We start from the raw sequence: 17,422 nt of genomic DNA, 5'->3' as shown, positions 1-17,422 counted from the left end.
GTTCAGGTCAGGGTTAAGGTTTGGGATAGTCTTAAATAAAAATATCAAAACAACGTTCTATGCTGGATTTGAACTTGCAACCTTTAGAACCAGAGGCAGATGCTTACGCCCATCCACCATCCACGTCCACAATGCCCTCGTAAAAACCAAACCTACTGAAGGCAACAGCGCTCACTGTTGCCCCCTACGTCCTCAGACATGGATGGACGTCGAATACTGACTTGTATCACTGGGGACCTGCCTTAAAATACCAAGGGTTTTAGATATCATAATACTCGACTCATGTTCCATTGTTTAAGATTTACAGTGTCTGAACTTTCTGTTCAGTGGTCTATGGCTGCATGCACCAACACATACTGTATTCTAAGGGTGTGTGGTGCGTTAATTGTAGCGCATGTGTGTCTAGTCTTTCTATTGGTGTGTGTAAGTAGCATTAGGTAACGCAGCGTATGGCTGGACTGTGTAAGGTGAGGAACGTGTGAGGAAGCTGGGTGTTAGGAAGGCTGAGGAGGAGGACAGGAGGGGAGGAGGACAGGAGGAGAGGAGGACAGGAGGAGAGGAGGGGAGGAGGACAGGAGGAGAGGAGGGGAGGAGGACAGGAGGAGAGGAGGGGAGGAGGACAGGAGGAGAGGAGGACAGGAGGAGAGGAGGGGAGGAGGACAGGAGGGGAGGAGGACAGGAGGAGAGGAGGGGAGGAGGAGAGGAGGGGAGGAGGACAGGAGGAGAGGAGGACAGGAGGAGAGGAGGGGAGGAGGACAGGAGGAGAGGAGGGGAGGAGGACAGGAGGAGAGGAGGGGAGGAGGAGAGGAGGACAGGAGGAGAGGAGGGGAGGAGGAGAGGAGGGGAGGAGGACAGGAGGGGAGGAGGACAGGAGGAGAGGAGGAGAGGAGGGGAGGAGGACAAGAGGGGAGGAGGACAGGAGGAGAGGAGGGGAGGAGGACAGGAGGAGAGGAGGACAGGAGGAGAGGAGGGGAGGAGGACAGGAGGGGAGGAGGAGAGGAGGGGAGGAGGACAGGAGGGGAGGAGGACAGGAGGAGAGGAGGGGAGGAGGAGAGGAGGGGAGGAGGGGAGGAGGACAGGAGGAGAGGAGGGGAGGAGGAGAGGAGGACAGGAGGAGAGGAGGGGAGGAGGAGAGGAGGGGAGGAGGAGAGGAGGGGAGGAGGACAGGAGGAGAGGAGGGGAGGAGGAGAGGAGGAGAGGAGGGGAGGAGGACAGGAGGGAAGGAGGACAGGAGGAGAGGAGGGGAGGAGGACAGGAGGGGAGGAGGGGAGGAGGAGAGGAGGGGAGGAGGACAGGAGGAGGGGAGGAGGACAGGAGGACAGGAGGAGGGGAGGAGGATAGGAGGGGAGGAGGACAGGAGGAGAGGAGGGCCGGCTGGGGCTGGGGCTGGGGCAAGGTCATGGTCACACCTTGCCACTGGGAGCAGGTGATTTAGTGTCCTGAGGGGCCAGCAGAGCTCGCTGGGTTCAAGGAGATATGTAATGAGAAATTTCTGATGCAAACAGTCAAGGCCCTAGCTCTCCCCCCGCCTCCTTCCATCCATCACGCCATCCATCCACCACCCTCATCATCCCCTCCCTGCTGGACTAAACCAAGCCAAACTCACCCAGGGTTTTATCATACTTTCTGTCATAATATCTTAACATGTAATACTGTGGAGTCATTACTCAGAGCTGAGGGAATCATTAAGACACATAACAGAACCCTTCCAGCTGTGTTTTGGTGTCTGAATCATGCCAAGTGATAACAGTGACAGGCAGATAACTCACTCAGTGAGTTAATTGGGAAGTTAGATCTAACAGTGAGGCCTTAGACAGACAGGTAGTGCTGTTTTTAATGCTATCTGTGTGTGGGTTAGGCTCACGGCAATCCTGGTTGATGTATTTCACCACCAGATTATCTGATAAAAGCATTCCAGCTTGGTGGAAGAGGTTGTAGTATTATCACTGAAATAGATTCAATGATGAATTCAGCAGGGCCCGTATACTGTAGATTCACCTTCTATCCATTTCTCTCTCAGCTAAAGATAATCATGCCATGGCTCTTCCATACCAAGGCAAGCATGTGTCTTCCTTCCATCCTTCTGACTTCTCTGCTGGAGAGAAAGAGAAAGAAAGAGATAACAAAGGGAGAGGGAGAGAGAAAGAGGAAGAGAGAGAGCGAGAAGGTGAGAGAGAGAGAGAGAGGGTGAGAGGAAAAGAGAGAGAGAGAGCGGAAGAGAGAGAGAGATAGATAGATAGTAGAGAGAGAGAGAGAAAGAGAGAGAGAGAGAGAGAGAGAGGAAGAGAGAGAGAGAGAGCGGAAGAGAGAGAGAGATAGATAGATAGATAGTAGAGAGAGAGAGAGAGAGAGAGGGTGAGAGGAAGAGAGAGAGAGAGAGCGGAAGAGAGAGAGAGATAGATAGATAGTAGAGAGAGAGAGAGAGAGAGAGAGAGGGTGAGAGGAAGAAAGAGAGAGAGAGAAAGAAAGAGAAAGAGAGAGGGTGAGAGAGAGAGAAAGAGAGAGGGTGAGATAATGTGTTGAAAGGTTAGCGATGTTGACTGTCTAATTGGCCCCTGCAGGTCTGACATCGTTAATCCTACCTGTTAATTAATGTGTGCTGTGTGATGCCAGGGGACTCCACATTCTTCACCACAGCTGACACAGAAAGTGCCAGGGCACGGTAACTGTAACTCACAGATACAGCACCTCTGACATGTACACTATTTCCCAGTACAACCCACAGGCATTCTCCCACACATTACAAATGCATATATTCATTCAAACAGCATTTAACATTAGCATTGAAATAAACAAAACATTTTATTTTATTTTCCTCACAGTGGTTTTGTTACATTATTGCAATTCTGACTGATTTGGATAATTTCCGTGGGGTGCTACTCTCTGGGGAGTGAAGTTGGTTTCAGTTCTGGGTGCCAGTGGGGGCCTCTGACTGTGTTCCCCACTGAACATGATGGAGTATTTATCTGAACCACCCTGAGTCAACAGGCATTGCCCTTGTCGCTGTACGCCATCACAGACTCCTGGGTATGGTGTGAATGTAAGGGTACTCATTATCTGTTGCTGCAGGATTATTTTCCTTCTGTAGAAAACTGGCTCAAATGAATATCCGACATCTGTCTATTTAAAGTTTAATCTCTATCGTAGCCCTTCTGTGTGGCTCTTCTGAACAACTCTCTCTCTCTCTCTCTCTCTCTCTCTCATCTTGTCCCAGTGCTGACAGACAGGCCACCGCCCATCATCCGTCGGGGTCCGTCCAATCAGACGCTGAGGGTGGACAGCGTGGCCCTTCTGAAGTGCCAGGCGTCAGGAGACCCCATCCCCTCTATCAGCTGGCTGAAGGACGGGGTCAGTCTGCTGGGGAAGGATCCCCGCATGTCCCTGCAGGAGCTGGGCAGCCTCCAGATGAGGAGCCTCAGGGTGAGAACCACTGGCGCCACAGCCTGGTCCAGTCATGAAGACAACTACACGTACACTAGATATGGGGTTTATGTGATGAGGGCTGTAAATATGCTGCGTACTATTGTGGTAACCTTGTCTGCAGCCCTCGTTCTCTACCTCCCTGTTTCCATCCATACCCCTTAATGGATCTCTGTCTGAGACTCCTCTCTCTCCCCTCTGTGTGTGTCATTAGGCTGTATCTCACTGTATTCTATACTATCTACTGTATCTCACTGTATTCTATACTATCTAATGTATCTCACTGTATTCTATACTATCTACTGTATCTCACTGTATTCTATACTATCTACTGTATCTCACTGTATTCTATACTATCTACTTTATCTCACTGTATTCTATACTATCTACTGTATCTCACTGTCTTCTATACTATCTACTGTATCTCACTGTATTCTATACTATCTACTGTATCTCACTGTATTCTATACTATCTACTGTATCTCACTGTCTTCTATACTATCTACTGTATCTCACTGTCTTCTATACTATCTACTGTATCTCACTGTATTCTATACTATCTACTGTATCTCACTGTATTCTATACTATCTAATGTATCTCACTGTATTCTATACTATCTACTGTATCTCACTGTATTCTATACTATCTACTGTATCTCACTGTATTCTATACTATCTACTTTATCTCACTGTATTCTATACTATCTACTGTATCTCACTGTCTTCTATACTATCTACTGTATCTCACTGTATTCTATACTATCTACTGTATCTCACTGTCTTCTATACTATCTACTGTATCTCACTGTCTTCTATACTATCTACTGTATCTCACTGTATTCTATACTATCTACTGTATCTCACTGTCTTCTATACTATCTACTGTATCTCACTGTATTCTATACTATCTACTGTATCTCACTGTCTTCTATACTATCTACTGTATCTCACTGTCTTCTATACTATCTACTGTATCTCACTGTATTCTATACTATCTACTGTATCTCACTGTCTTCTATACTATCTACTGTATCTCACTGTCTTCTATACTATCTACTGTATCTCACTGTCTTCTATACTATCTAATGTATCTCACTGTATTCTATACTATCTACTGTATCTCACTGTATTCTATACTATCTACTGTATCTCACTGTATTCTATACTATCTACTGTATCTCACTGTCTTCTATACTATCTACTGTATCTCACTGTCTTCTATACTATCTACTGTATCTCACTGTATTCTATACTATCTACTGTATCTCACTGTATTCTATACTATCTACTGTATCTCACTGTATTCTATACTATCTACTGTATCTCACTGTCTTCTATACTATCTAATGTATCTCACTATATTCTATACTATCTACTGTATCTCAGTCTATGCCTCTATGTCATTGCTCATCCATATATTTATATATTCTTATTTCATTCCTTTACTTAGACTTGTGTGTCTTAAGTATTTGTTGTGAAATTGTTAGATACTGAATTAGTTGTTAGATATTACTGCACTGTCGAAACAAGAAACACAAGCATTTCGCAATAACATCTGCTAAACATGTTGACCAATAACATTTGATTTGATTTGATATTGTTCCTTCCCTCTGACCCTCTGACCGTCTGTACCTCTCTGTACCCTCTGACCCTCTGTACCCTATGTACCCTATGTACCTCTCTGTACCTCTCTGTACCCTCTGACCCTATGTACCCTCTGACCCTATGACCCTCTGACCCTATGTACCCTCTGACCCTCTGTACCCTCTGTACCCTCTGTACCATCTGACCTCCTGACCCTCTGTACCCTCTGTACCCTCTGTACCCTCTGACCCTCTGTACCATCTGACCTCCTGACCCTCTGTACCCTCTGTACCCTCTGTACCCTCTGACCCTCTGTATCCTCTGACCCTCTCTACCCTCTGACCCTCTGACCCTATGACCCTCTGTATCCTCTATACCCTCTGATTCTCTGTACCCCATGACCCTCTGTACCCTCTATACCCCATGACCCTCTGTACCCCATGACCCTCTGTACCCTCTATACCCCATGACCCTCTGTACCCTCTGTACCCTCTGACCCTCTGTACCCCATGACCCTCTGTACCCTCTGTACCCTCTGACCCTCTGTACCCCATGACCCTCTGTACCCTCTATACCCCATGACCCTCTGTACCCTCTGTACCCTCTGACCCTCTGTACCCTCTGTACCCTCTGACCCTCTGTACCCTCTGTACCCTCTGACCCTCTGTACCATCTGACCTCCTGACCCTCTGACCCTCTGTACCCTTTGTACCTTCTGTAACCTCTGTACCCTTTGACCCTCTGACCCTCTGTACCCTCTGACCCCCTGACCTTCCGACCCTCTGAACCCTCTGATCCTCACTACCCTCTGTACCCTCTGACCCTCTGTACCCTCTGACCCTCTGTACCCTCTGTACCCTCTGACCCTCTGTACCCTCTGACCCCCTGACCTTCCGACCCTCTGAACCCTCTGATCCTCTGTACCCTCTGTACCCTATGACCCTCTGTACCCTCTGTACCCTCTGTACCCTCTGACCCTCTGTACCCTCTGACCCCCTGACCCTCTGTATCCTCTGACCCTCTGTACCCTCTGACCCCCTGACCCTCTGTATCCTCTGACCCTCTCTACCCTCTGACCCTCTGACCTTCTGACCCTCTGTACCCTCTGACCCTCTGTACCCTCTGACCCCCTGACCTTCTGACCCTCTGTACCCTCTGACCTTCTGACCCTCTGTACCCTCTGACCCTCTGTACCCTCTGACCCTCTGTACCCTCTGACCCCCTGACCTTCTGACCCTCTGTACCCTCTGACCTTCTGACCCTCTGTACCCTCTGACCCTCTGTACCCTCTAACCCTCTGTACCCTCTAACCCTCTGTACCCTCTGATCCTCTGTACCCTCTAACCCTCTGTACCCTCTAACCCTCTGTACCCGCTGACCCTCTGTACCCTCTAACCCTCTGTACCCTCTAACCCTCTGTACCCGCTGACCCTCTGTACCCTCTAACCCTCTGTACCCGCTGACCCTCTGTATACCGTCTAACCCTCTTGAAAGTGTTCTTTGCAACATGACCCCTCCTCTTATTTGTGATAGCTCTATTAATTCTGCAGACACTGCTCTGTCTGTGTGTCCTTGTTTGTGTGCAAGAGAGTGTATGTGGTGTGTGTGCGTGTGTGTGTGTGTGTGTGTGTGTGTGTGTGTGTGTGTGTGTGTGTGTGCGCGCGCGCACGCGTGTGTGTGTGTGTGTGTGTGCATGTGCATGTGCGTGTGGTGTACATGCTTAGGCATGCATGAACGTGATGTGCAAGCTTAGTATAATTCAATAGAACGGTGGTTAGGTATATGTTAGATGGACAAGATGAATCATATTGCCTTAAAGAGATGAATGGGCAGTATTGATTTTAAGAAATTGTTCGATACTATCACTTAGTGACACGACGGCTCTTACAAGACTCAGCTGTAGAGGGCTGGATGGGTTCCAACTGCAGAGTAGAGGAGGGGGGAAGAGTTAAACAACACACACACTATACATTTAGGGTAGATTGAATTTAAAATCCTCACATCCTCCCTTCCCCACTCCGAGGCCTCTGTGGAATACCCATTACACTTTACAAAGCTGCTGACCACTGACATTTTATTTAATAAATGGAGGGAAGAAAACCAACAAACAACTCAAGTTTCACAGAGAGAAGGATGGAGAGACAAGCCAGTTGTCATTGGTCCAGGGGGCTTCAGCAGCCCACCCTAAATCAATTAGCCCACCTTTGTTGTGGTTGGTGAGGAGGTGGGGGACAGGGGGAGGGGAGTGAGGAGAAAATTGAATTCATTAGGAAATTAGCATCAGCACTTTAAGGCACTCACACACTGTTGTGACCTCAGAGATGGACCCCTCACATGACACACTGTTGTGACCTCAGAGATGGACCCCTCACATGGCACACTGTTGTGACCTCAGAGATGGACCCCTCACATGGCACACTGTTGTGACCTCAGAGATGGACCCCTCACATGGCACACTGTTGTGACCTCAGAGATGGACCCCTCACATGGCACACTGTTGTGACCTCAGAGATGGACCCCTCACATGGCACACTGTTGTGACCTCAGAGATGGACCCCTCACATGGCACACTGTTGTGACCTCAGAGATGGACCCCTCACATGGCACACTGTTGTGACCTCAGAGATGGACCCCTCACATGACACACTGTTGTGACCTCAGAGATGGACCCCTCACATGACACACTGTTGTGACCTCAGAGATGGACCCCTCACATGGCACACTGTTGTGACCTCAGAGATGGACCCCTCACATGGCACACTGTTGTGACCTCAGAGATGGACCCCTCACATGACACACTGTTGTGACCTCAGAGATGGACCCCTCACATGGCACACTGTTGTGACCTCAGAGATGGACCCCTCACATGGCACACTGTTGTGACCTCAGAGATGGACCCCTCACATGGCACACTGTTGTGACCTCAGAGATGGACCCCTCACATGGCACACTGTTGTGACCTCAGAGATGGACCCCTCACATGGCACACTGTTGTGACCTCAGAGATGGACCCCTCACATGGCACACTGTTGTGACCTCAGAGATGGACCCCTCACATGGCACACTGTTGTGACCTCAGAGATGGACCCCTCACATGGCACACTGTTGTGACCTCAGAGATGGACCCCTCACATGGCACACTGTTGTGACCTCAGAGATGGACCCCTCACATGGCACACTGTTGTGACCTCAGAGATGGACCCCTCACATGGCACACTGTTGTGACCTCAGAGATGGACCCCTCACATGGCACACTGTTGTGACCTCAGAGATGGACCCCTCACATGGCACACTGTTGTGACCTCAGAGATGGACCCCTCACATGGCACACTGTTGTGACCTCAGAGATGGACCCCTCACATGGCACACTGTTGTGACCTCAGAGATGGACCCCTCACATGGCACACTGTTGTGACCTCAGAGATGGACCCCTCACATGGCACACTGTTGTGACCTCAGAGATGGACCCCTCACATGGCACACTGTTGTGACCTCAGAGATGGACCCCTCACATGGCACCCTGTTGTGACCTCAGAGATGGACCCCTCACATGACACCCTGTTGTGACCTCAGAGATGGACCCCTCACATGGCACACTGTTGTGACCTCAGAGATGGACCCCTCACATGGCACACTGTTGTGACCTCAGAGATGGACCCCTCACATGGCACACTGTTGTGACCTCAGAGATGGACCCCTCACATGGCACACTGTTGTGACCTCAGAGATGGACCCCTCACATGGCACACTGTTGTGACCTCAGAGATGGACCCCTCACATGGCACACTGTTGTGACCTCAGAGATGGACCCCTCACATGGCACACTGTTGTGACCTCAGAGATGGACCCCTCACATGGCACACTGTTGTGACCTCAGAGATGGACCCCTCACATGGCACACTGTTGTGACCTCAGAGATGGACCCCTCACATGGCACACTGTTGTGACCTCAGAGATGGACCCCTCACATGGCACACTGTTGTGACCTCAGAGATGGACCCCTCACATGACACACTGTTGTGACCTCAGAGATGGACCCCTCACATGGCACACTGTTGTGACCTCAGAGATGGACCCCTCACATGGCACACTGTTGTGACCTCAGAGGTGGACCCCTCACATGACACACTGTTGTGACCTCAGAGATGGACCCCTCACATGGCACACTGTTGTGACCTCAGAGATGGACCCCTCACATGGCACCCTGTTGTGACCTCAGAGATGGACCCCTCACATGGCACACTGTTGTGACCTCAGAGATGGACCCCTCACATGGCACACTGTTGTGACCTCAGAGATGGACCCCTCACATGGCACACTGTTGTGACCTCAGAGATGGACCCCTCACATGGCACCCTGTTGTGACCTCAGAGATGGACCCCTCACATGGCACCCTGTTGTGACCTCAGAGATGGACCCCTCACATGGCACCCTGTTGTGACCTCAGAGATGGACCCCTCACATGGCACACTGTTGTGACCTCAGAGATGGACCCCTCACATGACACCCTGTTGTGACCTCAGAGATGGACCCCTCACATGGCACACTGTTGTGACCTCAGAGATGGACCCCTCACATGGCACACTGTTGTGACCTCAGAGATGGACCCCTCACATGGCACACTGTTGTGACCTCAGAGATGGACCCCTCACATGACACCCTGTTGTGACCTCAGAGATGGACCCCTCACATGACACCCTGTTGTGACCTCAGAGATGGACCCCTCACATGACACACTGTTGTGACCTCAGAGATGGACCCCTCACATGACACACTGTTGTGACCTCACATGCATTTAGAACAACAACTAGACCCAAGAATGATCACCTGATCAAGCAGCTGTGGAGATCCATACTAATATCTAGTCATTGTGAAGATGGGTTGTGTTGTGGTCAGGTAGTTGATGTTCTGTATTTATCCGTTCTATCCCAGCTCTCTGACTCTGGGATCTACACCTGTGTGGCTGCCAGCTCCAGTGGCGAGACATCATGGAGTGCCTTCCTGGAGGTCAAAGGTTTGGCACAGTGAACATGTCTTCACCTAGTTTTGTAGTAAACACACATACATGCTCATTATACCATACATGCTACTTTCTGGGAATATCCATTCCTCTTCATCCTCCCATTTAACAGTAGTTCCTGTTCTCTTTCTCCTACAGACCAAGCTGGGGTGATGGTCATTAAGAACCGGGATGACAACGAGCTCCCTGGCCCTCCCTCCAAACCCCAGGTCACTGACGTCACCAAGAACAGCGTCTCGTTGTCTTGGCAACCCGGCCTGGCTGGGGCCACGCCCATCTCCTCTTTTGTCATCGAAGCCTTCAGGTCAGTTGAAAGATTTCCTCTTTTCACTTTTGTATTGCTTCTTAATTATTGCGGTAGCACATTTGTGATATCCTTTTCATTGTCCCATTGCAGCCAGTCTGTGAGCAACAGTTGGCAGACGGTTGCGGACCATGTGAAGACCACGCAGTACACGGTCAAAGGCCTGCGCCCCAACACCATCTACCTGTTCATGGTGCGGGCGGTCAACACCCAGGGCCTCAGTGACCCCAGCCCCATGTCAGAGCCCGTCAGGACACAAGGTATGGACCTTCTACCTGGATATCACTGCATGACACAGTAGAATAGCTATTTTCTTGAATTATGCTGTAAGGATTCTGGTAATCATTTTCCCTATCATAACATTTCTAATTTAGACTCCCCTTCACAGTGACCGCTGCAGCTTTCGATTGGGAAAAGGTCATCGCGTTCCACTTAGATAGTTATCAGGCGCTCTCAGCACGGTACTGTGTGGGCTGAACAGTAACGTTCTACTGAGATAGCCACTGCAACAACTTCCAGAGGTCAAACTCTCTATCTATTAAGGCTACAGTCAGCCCATTATATAAAATAAGCATGTGTACTTTTGGAAGGCCTAAGTGAGTTAACGCTGTCCCTGCTATGTTGATGACAATAACTGGAGAAAATGACTCCCTCCAAACTCCAACAAGATTAGATGAAGGTTCCGTGTAGACCTCAGTCTCCTTATTATGTTCATTTGATAAGTCCACTCCACCCGCAACCTTTCGACTAAACATTGTCCAATTGCAGGCCACTATTGGGTTGTGCATAGAGAGAGGGAGTCCATTTGAATAGCAGTACATCTCTCTTTATTTACTGTTGGCTTTGTTTTGATGCACAGAGGTTATTGGCAATGGCAGTCACTGAACATGAATTGATTTTTCGCGTCTCCCTAACTGCTCTTTTGGCTTGTCGTCCTCTATTACGACTCTGATCCATGACTTTATTGGCATTTTCATTGGACATGTTTTGAAATACTATTTCCTCTTGTGAATAATTGTTCCCCCTCAGTAAATAGGACCAGCATATGTCAGTTGCCATGATTGTGTCTTTTCTTTAACCACACTGGAGAATCTCATGCATTTCACTGGGGGTTTTGATTTGCTTTTGCAAGTGCGAATGAAATGTGAACTGTGGTGGAAAAAAGTTTCAGAGTGTCATTCATTCATGTGTTCAGAGTTCAGTCGTTGATGTGGTAGTTGTTCTCTGGCTGGGCTTCAGTGACAGCAGAGAGGAGAAGGGTTCTTAAACAGCTCATGTTATCTCTTTCTTTTCTGAAACCCAGACGAGTTCTTTATTAAAACTGAAATGAGGTCATTCTAATGCAGATGAAGTTCCTTCGTTTCAAATAAAGTCATGATCACAGAGTGTTGACTCCTTTGTGGAGTCTGATTGGTCTATTCATCCGTTCTCTCAACAAAACCTCTTATGATGGACTCGGCCTCATTGTAAGGAATGGAGGGAACCGTGGCTTTGAAAACTGAGTAGGACTGAAAGTTATCTCGCTCTCGCTTTTGCTCTCTCTCTCTCTCTATTTTTATCTTTATCTCTCCCTCTCTCTACTCCTCTCTCTCTCCCTCTACCCCTTTCTCTCTCTCCCTCTCTCTCTCTTCTTCTCACTCTCTCTCTCTCTCTCTCGCTCTCTCTTTCTCTCTACCCCTCTCTCTCTCACTCTCTCTCCCCCCCTCTCTCTCTCTCACACTATCTCTCCCTTTCTCTCTCCCTCTCTCTTCCTCTCTCTCTATCCCTCTCTACCCCTCTATCTCTCTCTTTTCTCTCTATCTCTTTCTCTCTATCTCTTTCTCTCTATCTCTTTCTCTCTCTCTCTCTCTCTCTCTCTCTCTCTCTCTCTCTCTCTCTCTCTCTCTCTCTCTCTCTCTCTCTCTCTCTCTCTCTCTCTCTCTCTCTCTCTCTCTCTCTCTCTCTCTCTCTCCAGACATCAGTCCTCCAGCCCAGGGTGTGGACCACAGGCATGTGCAGAAAGAGCTGGGGGAGGTCATAGTTCGTCTGCACAACCCGGTCGTCCTGAGCCCCACCACCATTCAGGTCACTTGGACGGTAAGTGTCACACTGTGATTGGACAATCCACCTGTCTGTCACAGACATAGCCATTCAGCAGACTTTACAGTTAGTTATTGCTATTCAGCTCTGCCAGGTGTATGTGTGTTCATTTATTCTGTTGTATAAGATTAAATATGGGAAATCAATTTTACATTTACACCAACCTCATTCTCGAACATTGACTTAAGCAACACAGCATGCTCTGGGCTGTTTTATGTCTTTGATTTTCCAACCTTTAGTACATTAGAGTTGATATGAAAGGAATGTTGACTCTTTGAAGCTGGCAAGGTGTTCCTCAGGGCTCCTATTGGTGTTTTCATGTAAGAAAATACGAGTCAAATAAATTCTAAGACTCTACAGCTTTGATACATTATAGTTGCTGACTCTTCATGTAAGCGAACATCAAACAGTTGACAAATGGTTTCTTACAGCTACAGCGAACATCAAAAGAGGTGTCAGGGACATCTGCTCCCATCAATCGTACATCTATCTTCGGTTCATTTTCAATTAAGACAAAGGCTTTGCATAGAAACAAGTACATTGGCATTAATTGTGTATATTTGGCATGTTTGTGGTCTTCCCTCTCTGGAGTGTAGCTCAAACCAGCTTACCTACCAACCTCTCCCTCACACACGCACACACACACACACACACACACACACACACACACACACACACACACACACACACACACACACACACACACACACACACACACACACACACACACACATATTGGACAGTCTGTCTGTGTCTACCCCACCATAAGGACGGACATGTGCCAGAGAGACACTGTTTAATTCATTTAGAAACACGATTTGGACTGAGGCTGAATCGTTGAGAGAAATCACGCCACTTACAGTACGAGGGTATGCAGCAGTAGTAACTTACAGTACGAGGGTATGCAGCAGTAGTAACTTACAGTCTGAGGGTATGCAGCAATAGTAACTTACAGTTTGAGGGTATGCAGCAGTAGTAACTTACAGTACGAGGGTATGCAGCAGTAGTAACTTACAGTACGAGGGTATGCAGCAGTAGTAACTTACAGTACGAGGGTATGCAGCAGTAGTAACTTACAGTACGAGGGTATGCAGCAGTAGTAACTTACAGTACGAGGGTATGCAGCAGTAGTAACTTACAGTACGAGGGTATGCAGCAGTAGTAACTTACAGTCTGAGGGTATGCAGCAATAGTAACTTACAGTTTGAGGGTATGCAGCAGTAGTAACTTACAGTACGAGGGTATGCAGCAGTAGTAACTTACAGTCTGAGGGTATGCAGCAATAGTAACTTACAGTTTGAGGGTATGCAGCAGTAGTAACTTACAGTATGAGGGTATGTGGCAGTAGTAACTTACAGTATGAGGGTATGCAGCAGTAGTAACTTACAGTATGAGGGTATGCAGCAGTAGTAACTTACAGTACGAGGGTATGCAGCAGTAGTAACTTACAGTACGATGGTATGTGGCAGTAGTAACTTACAGTACGAGGGTATGTGGCAGTAGTAACTTACACTATGAGGGTATGCAGCAGTAGTAACTTACAGTCTGAGGGTATGCAGCAGTAGTAACTTACAGTACGAGGGTATGCAGCAGTAGTAACTTGCAGTCTGAGGGTATGTGGCAGTAGTAACTTACAGTACGAGGGTATGTGGCAGTAGTAACTTACAGTACGAGGGTATGTGGCAGTAGTAACTTACAGTACGAGGGTATGCGGCAGTAGTAACTTACAGTACGAGGGTATGCAGCAGTAGTAACTTGCAGTCTGAGGGTATGCAGCAGTAGTAACTTGCAGTCAGACCTCCCCATTAGACCATGACATTTAAACATGTACTCTCTTCTTCTTCCTGAAGGATGACTTTATTTCCTCATTGGTCTTCCATCCTGTGTTAACTAGCCCCAGTTGATATGTTCTGCTTCGCTATAAATCAGTCCATAACTGGTATTCATGGAGATGTCATTGGGTGACATGGGGTGGCTGCTTTCATTTCTAAATCAACCACATTAGCAGTTTTCCCTGTGACATGTTTATTGACCCCCCCCCCCCCCCCCCCCCAATAATAAGTTCTTACCCCCAGACTAACAGGCTAATTTAATACTAAAGCATTGCTTTATGAGTGTGTGTACAATCAACACAGAACACCGCCACCTAATCAATCAGCACCCATTCAGTAAACATAGTGCGGCCTCCGAAAGGCTTTTATACTCCCAAATCATTCCATTAATGAAAGTTACACACCACGCTAGCCCAGAATCCATTGTGCTGATTTACTCCAGCTACACAGGCTGAAACAGCTGCTTAATATCCCACTTGAAAGGCCCGCTCACTTCTCCCACTGTTAACAAGCCATTACTGGGAGTTATGCCCCCCTTCCTCTGCATAAATTCAACTTTTCTCTCTCTGGCTAAATGGGCCCAAGTTTAGCACCAAGGCCCCTTATCGACTGGGAGAGCACTATTGCACCTCTGGGCTCTCTGTCTGTCACCTCAATTGGACAGATTTGTCTACGTTGTCCCAGGTGTGTATTCTGTATTCTCCCAGAGTTCCTCTGGGTTGGATGACAGTCAACAGCTGATCGTTTCACACTCACACGTTTGTCCTAGGCCTTGCCTTAGGTTTCACTAGTTGGTATTTACAATACAAGTGAGACATGCATATGAAGGGCTTTTATAGCTGTGCTCCTTAAAGCCTATGTATGGAGGGCCTTGGTGCTGTGTGCTCAGTGTGCTGAGAGAGAGGGAGGTCATTCCGTGTTTCTCGTCTCTCTCTCTCAATTCAATTTCAATTTAAGGGTCTTTATTGGCATGGGAAACATATGTTTACATTGCTAAAGCAAGTGAAATAGATAATAAACAAAAGTGAAATAAACAACAAGTATTAACAGTAAACATTACACTCACAAAAGGTCCAAAAGAATACTGACATTTCAAATGTCATATTATTTGCAAATAGTTAAAGTACAAAAGGGAAAATAAGTAATATGGGTTGAATTTGTTCTTCACTGGTTGCCCTTTTCTTGTGGCAACAGGTCACAAATCTTGCTGCAGTGATGTCACACTGTGGTATTTCACCCAATAGATATGGGAGTTTATCAAAATTTGGTTTGTTTTCTAATTCTTTGTGGGTCTGTGAGGTCTGAGGGAAATGTGTGTGTCTAATACATTTGGCAGGAGGTTAGGAAGTGCAGCTCAGTTTCCACCTCATTTTGTGGGCAGTGTGCACATGGCCTGTCTTCTCTTGAGAGCCAGGTCTGCCTACGGTGGCCTTTCTCAATAGTAAGGCAATGCTCACTGAGTCTGTACATAGTCAAAGCCTTCCTTAATTTTGGGTCAGTCACAGTGGTCAGGTATTCTGCCACTGTGTCTCTCTGTTTAGGGCCAAATAGCATTCTAGTTTGCTCAGTTTTTTGGTTAATTACTTGGCACATTGGAAAGAATTAGATTTTGTGTCTAATTGTTGTGTGTAATTGTGTTGCTGTCCTGGGGCTCTATGGGGTGTGTTTGTGAACAGAGCCCAAGCACCAGCTTGCTTAGGGGACTCGTCTCCAGGTTCATCTCTCTGTAGGTGATGGCTTTGTTGTGGAAGGTTTGAGAATTGCTTCCTTTTAGGTGGTTGTAGAATTTAACAGCTCTTTTTCAGTTTTTTGATAACTAGCGGTTATCTGCCTTATTCTGCTCTGTTTGCATTATTTGGTGTTTTACAGAGGATAGAGAGGATATTGTATACAGTGGAGATTTTTGCAGAATTATGCATGCAGTATAAATTTGTGTTTGTCCTATTTTGTGAATTCTTTGTTGGTGAGCGGACCCCAGACCTCACAACCATAAAGCGAAATGGATTCTCTCTCCCTCTCCTCTCCTCTCCTCTCCTCCCTCCCTCTCCTCTCCTCTCCTCTCCTCTCCTCCCTCTCCTCTCCTCTCCTCTCCTCCCGCTCTATCTCTCTCTGCTCTCTCTCTCTCTATCCTCTCTCTCCCTCTCTCTCTCTCTCTCTCTCTCTCTCCCTCTCTCTCTCTCTCTCTCTCTCTCCCTCTCCTCTCTCTCCTCTCTTTCCCTCTCTCTCTCTCTCTCTCGGAGGGAGGATGTTAATTGAGGTAAGTGTGTCAGATATGATGATAAAATACCTATTAAAACTGGAACCGCCTCTAATGTGGCACTATGTGATCTTGGGGAGGAACAAGTCATTTTTAAATTTTATTATTATAAGTCAGTTTTAAGAACAAATTCGTATTTACAATGATGACCAAACCGTACATCTGTTGAACAGCATTGTTTCATGTACTCTGGTGTCTGAGTACTGTGCTGCACACCTATGGCCATGATCCTTATATATTTCCTCTTAACTCTGTCCTATCTGAAGAGAATATATGTTTTATTTCCTAGGAACCCTGTACAGGGGAGTGAAGCTAACCCCTCTTCTCCCCATGTCTTTGTCCCAGGTGGACCGCCAGTCCCAGTTCATCCAGGGTTACAGAGTTCTGTACAGGCAGACATCTGGCATGTTTTCCCCAGGACCTTGGCAGACCCAGGATGTGAAGGTCCCCTCCGAGCGCAGCGTGGTCCTCTCCAACCTCAAGAAAGGCATTGTCTATGAGATCAAGGTCCGGCCCTACTTCAATGAGTTCCAGGGCATGGACAGTGAGTCCAGGTCGGCTCGCACCACAGAAGAAGGTAAAGAAATCACCATGTAATTTCATGTACATTTTCCTCCGTCCAAGTGCTTTCTATCCACACAGATTTGGGATGACTGTTTGACATGTTTCCTGTAGGGCGCCAAATTGTTATGATATCTTAAATGTCGCTCACAATAACTGTCTCCTGCTGTGACATTGTGGGGATATTGTGTGTGTGTGTGTTCCTGCCTGCCACTGTGTAGAGCGCTGACCTTTCTGCTTGATTGTTTATGATTGGTGGTGTTTCCGTTGGCCCGCTTCTCATCCACCACCATGCAACCATGAGCTGAGCTGTGATTGGACGCAGCGCTCGCTCACTTCCTGCTGGGAGGCGGAGCTGTTGCCCG

General features: G+C 47.7%; 1 protein-coding gene across 10 annotated transcripts in view; it reads left to right on the top strand.

Annotated features, from left to right (window-relative positions):
• The window catches only part of LOC106613191 (roundabout homolog 2), a 607,381-nt gene that overhangs the window by 518,821 nt on the left and 71,138 nt on the right, over positions 1-17,422 (top strand). For all 10 annotated transcript variants that reach the window (XM_082956430.1, XM_082956433.1, XM_082956436.1 and 7 more), the window contains exons 9-14: positions 3,215-3,420; positions 9,937-10,018; positions 10,163-10,328; positions 10,422-10,588; positions 12,283-12,404; positions 16,842-17,073. In XM_082956430.1, coding sequence (XP_082812556.1) covers positions 3,215-3,420; positions 9,937-10,018; positions 10,163-10,328; positions 10,422-10,588; positions 12,283-12,404; positions 16,842-17,073 — 975 coding nt within the window. The remainder of the gene's footprint in view (positions 1-3,214; positions 3,421-9,936; positions 10,019-10,162; positions 10,329-10,421; positions 10,589-12,282; positions 12,405-16,841; positions 17,074-17,422) is intronic.

This window comes from Salmo salar, chromosome 09 (genome assembly GCF_965601325.2).
Source record: "Salmo salar chromosome 09, fSalSal1, whole genome shotgun sequence".
NCBI lineage: Eukaryota > Metazoa > Chordata > Actinopteri > Salmoniformes > Salmonidae > Salmo > Salmo salar.
This window is presented reverse-complemented; position numbering and strand designations above follow the sequence as displayed.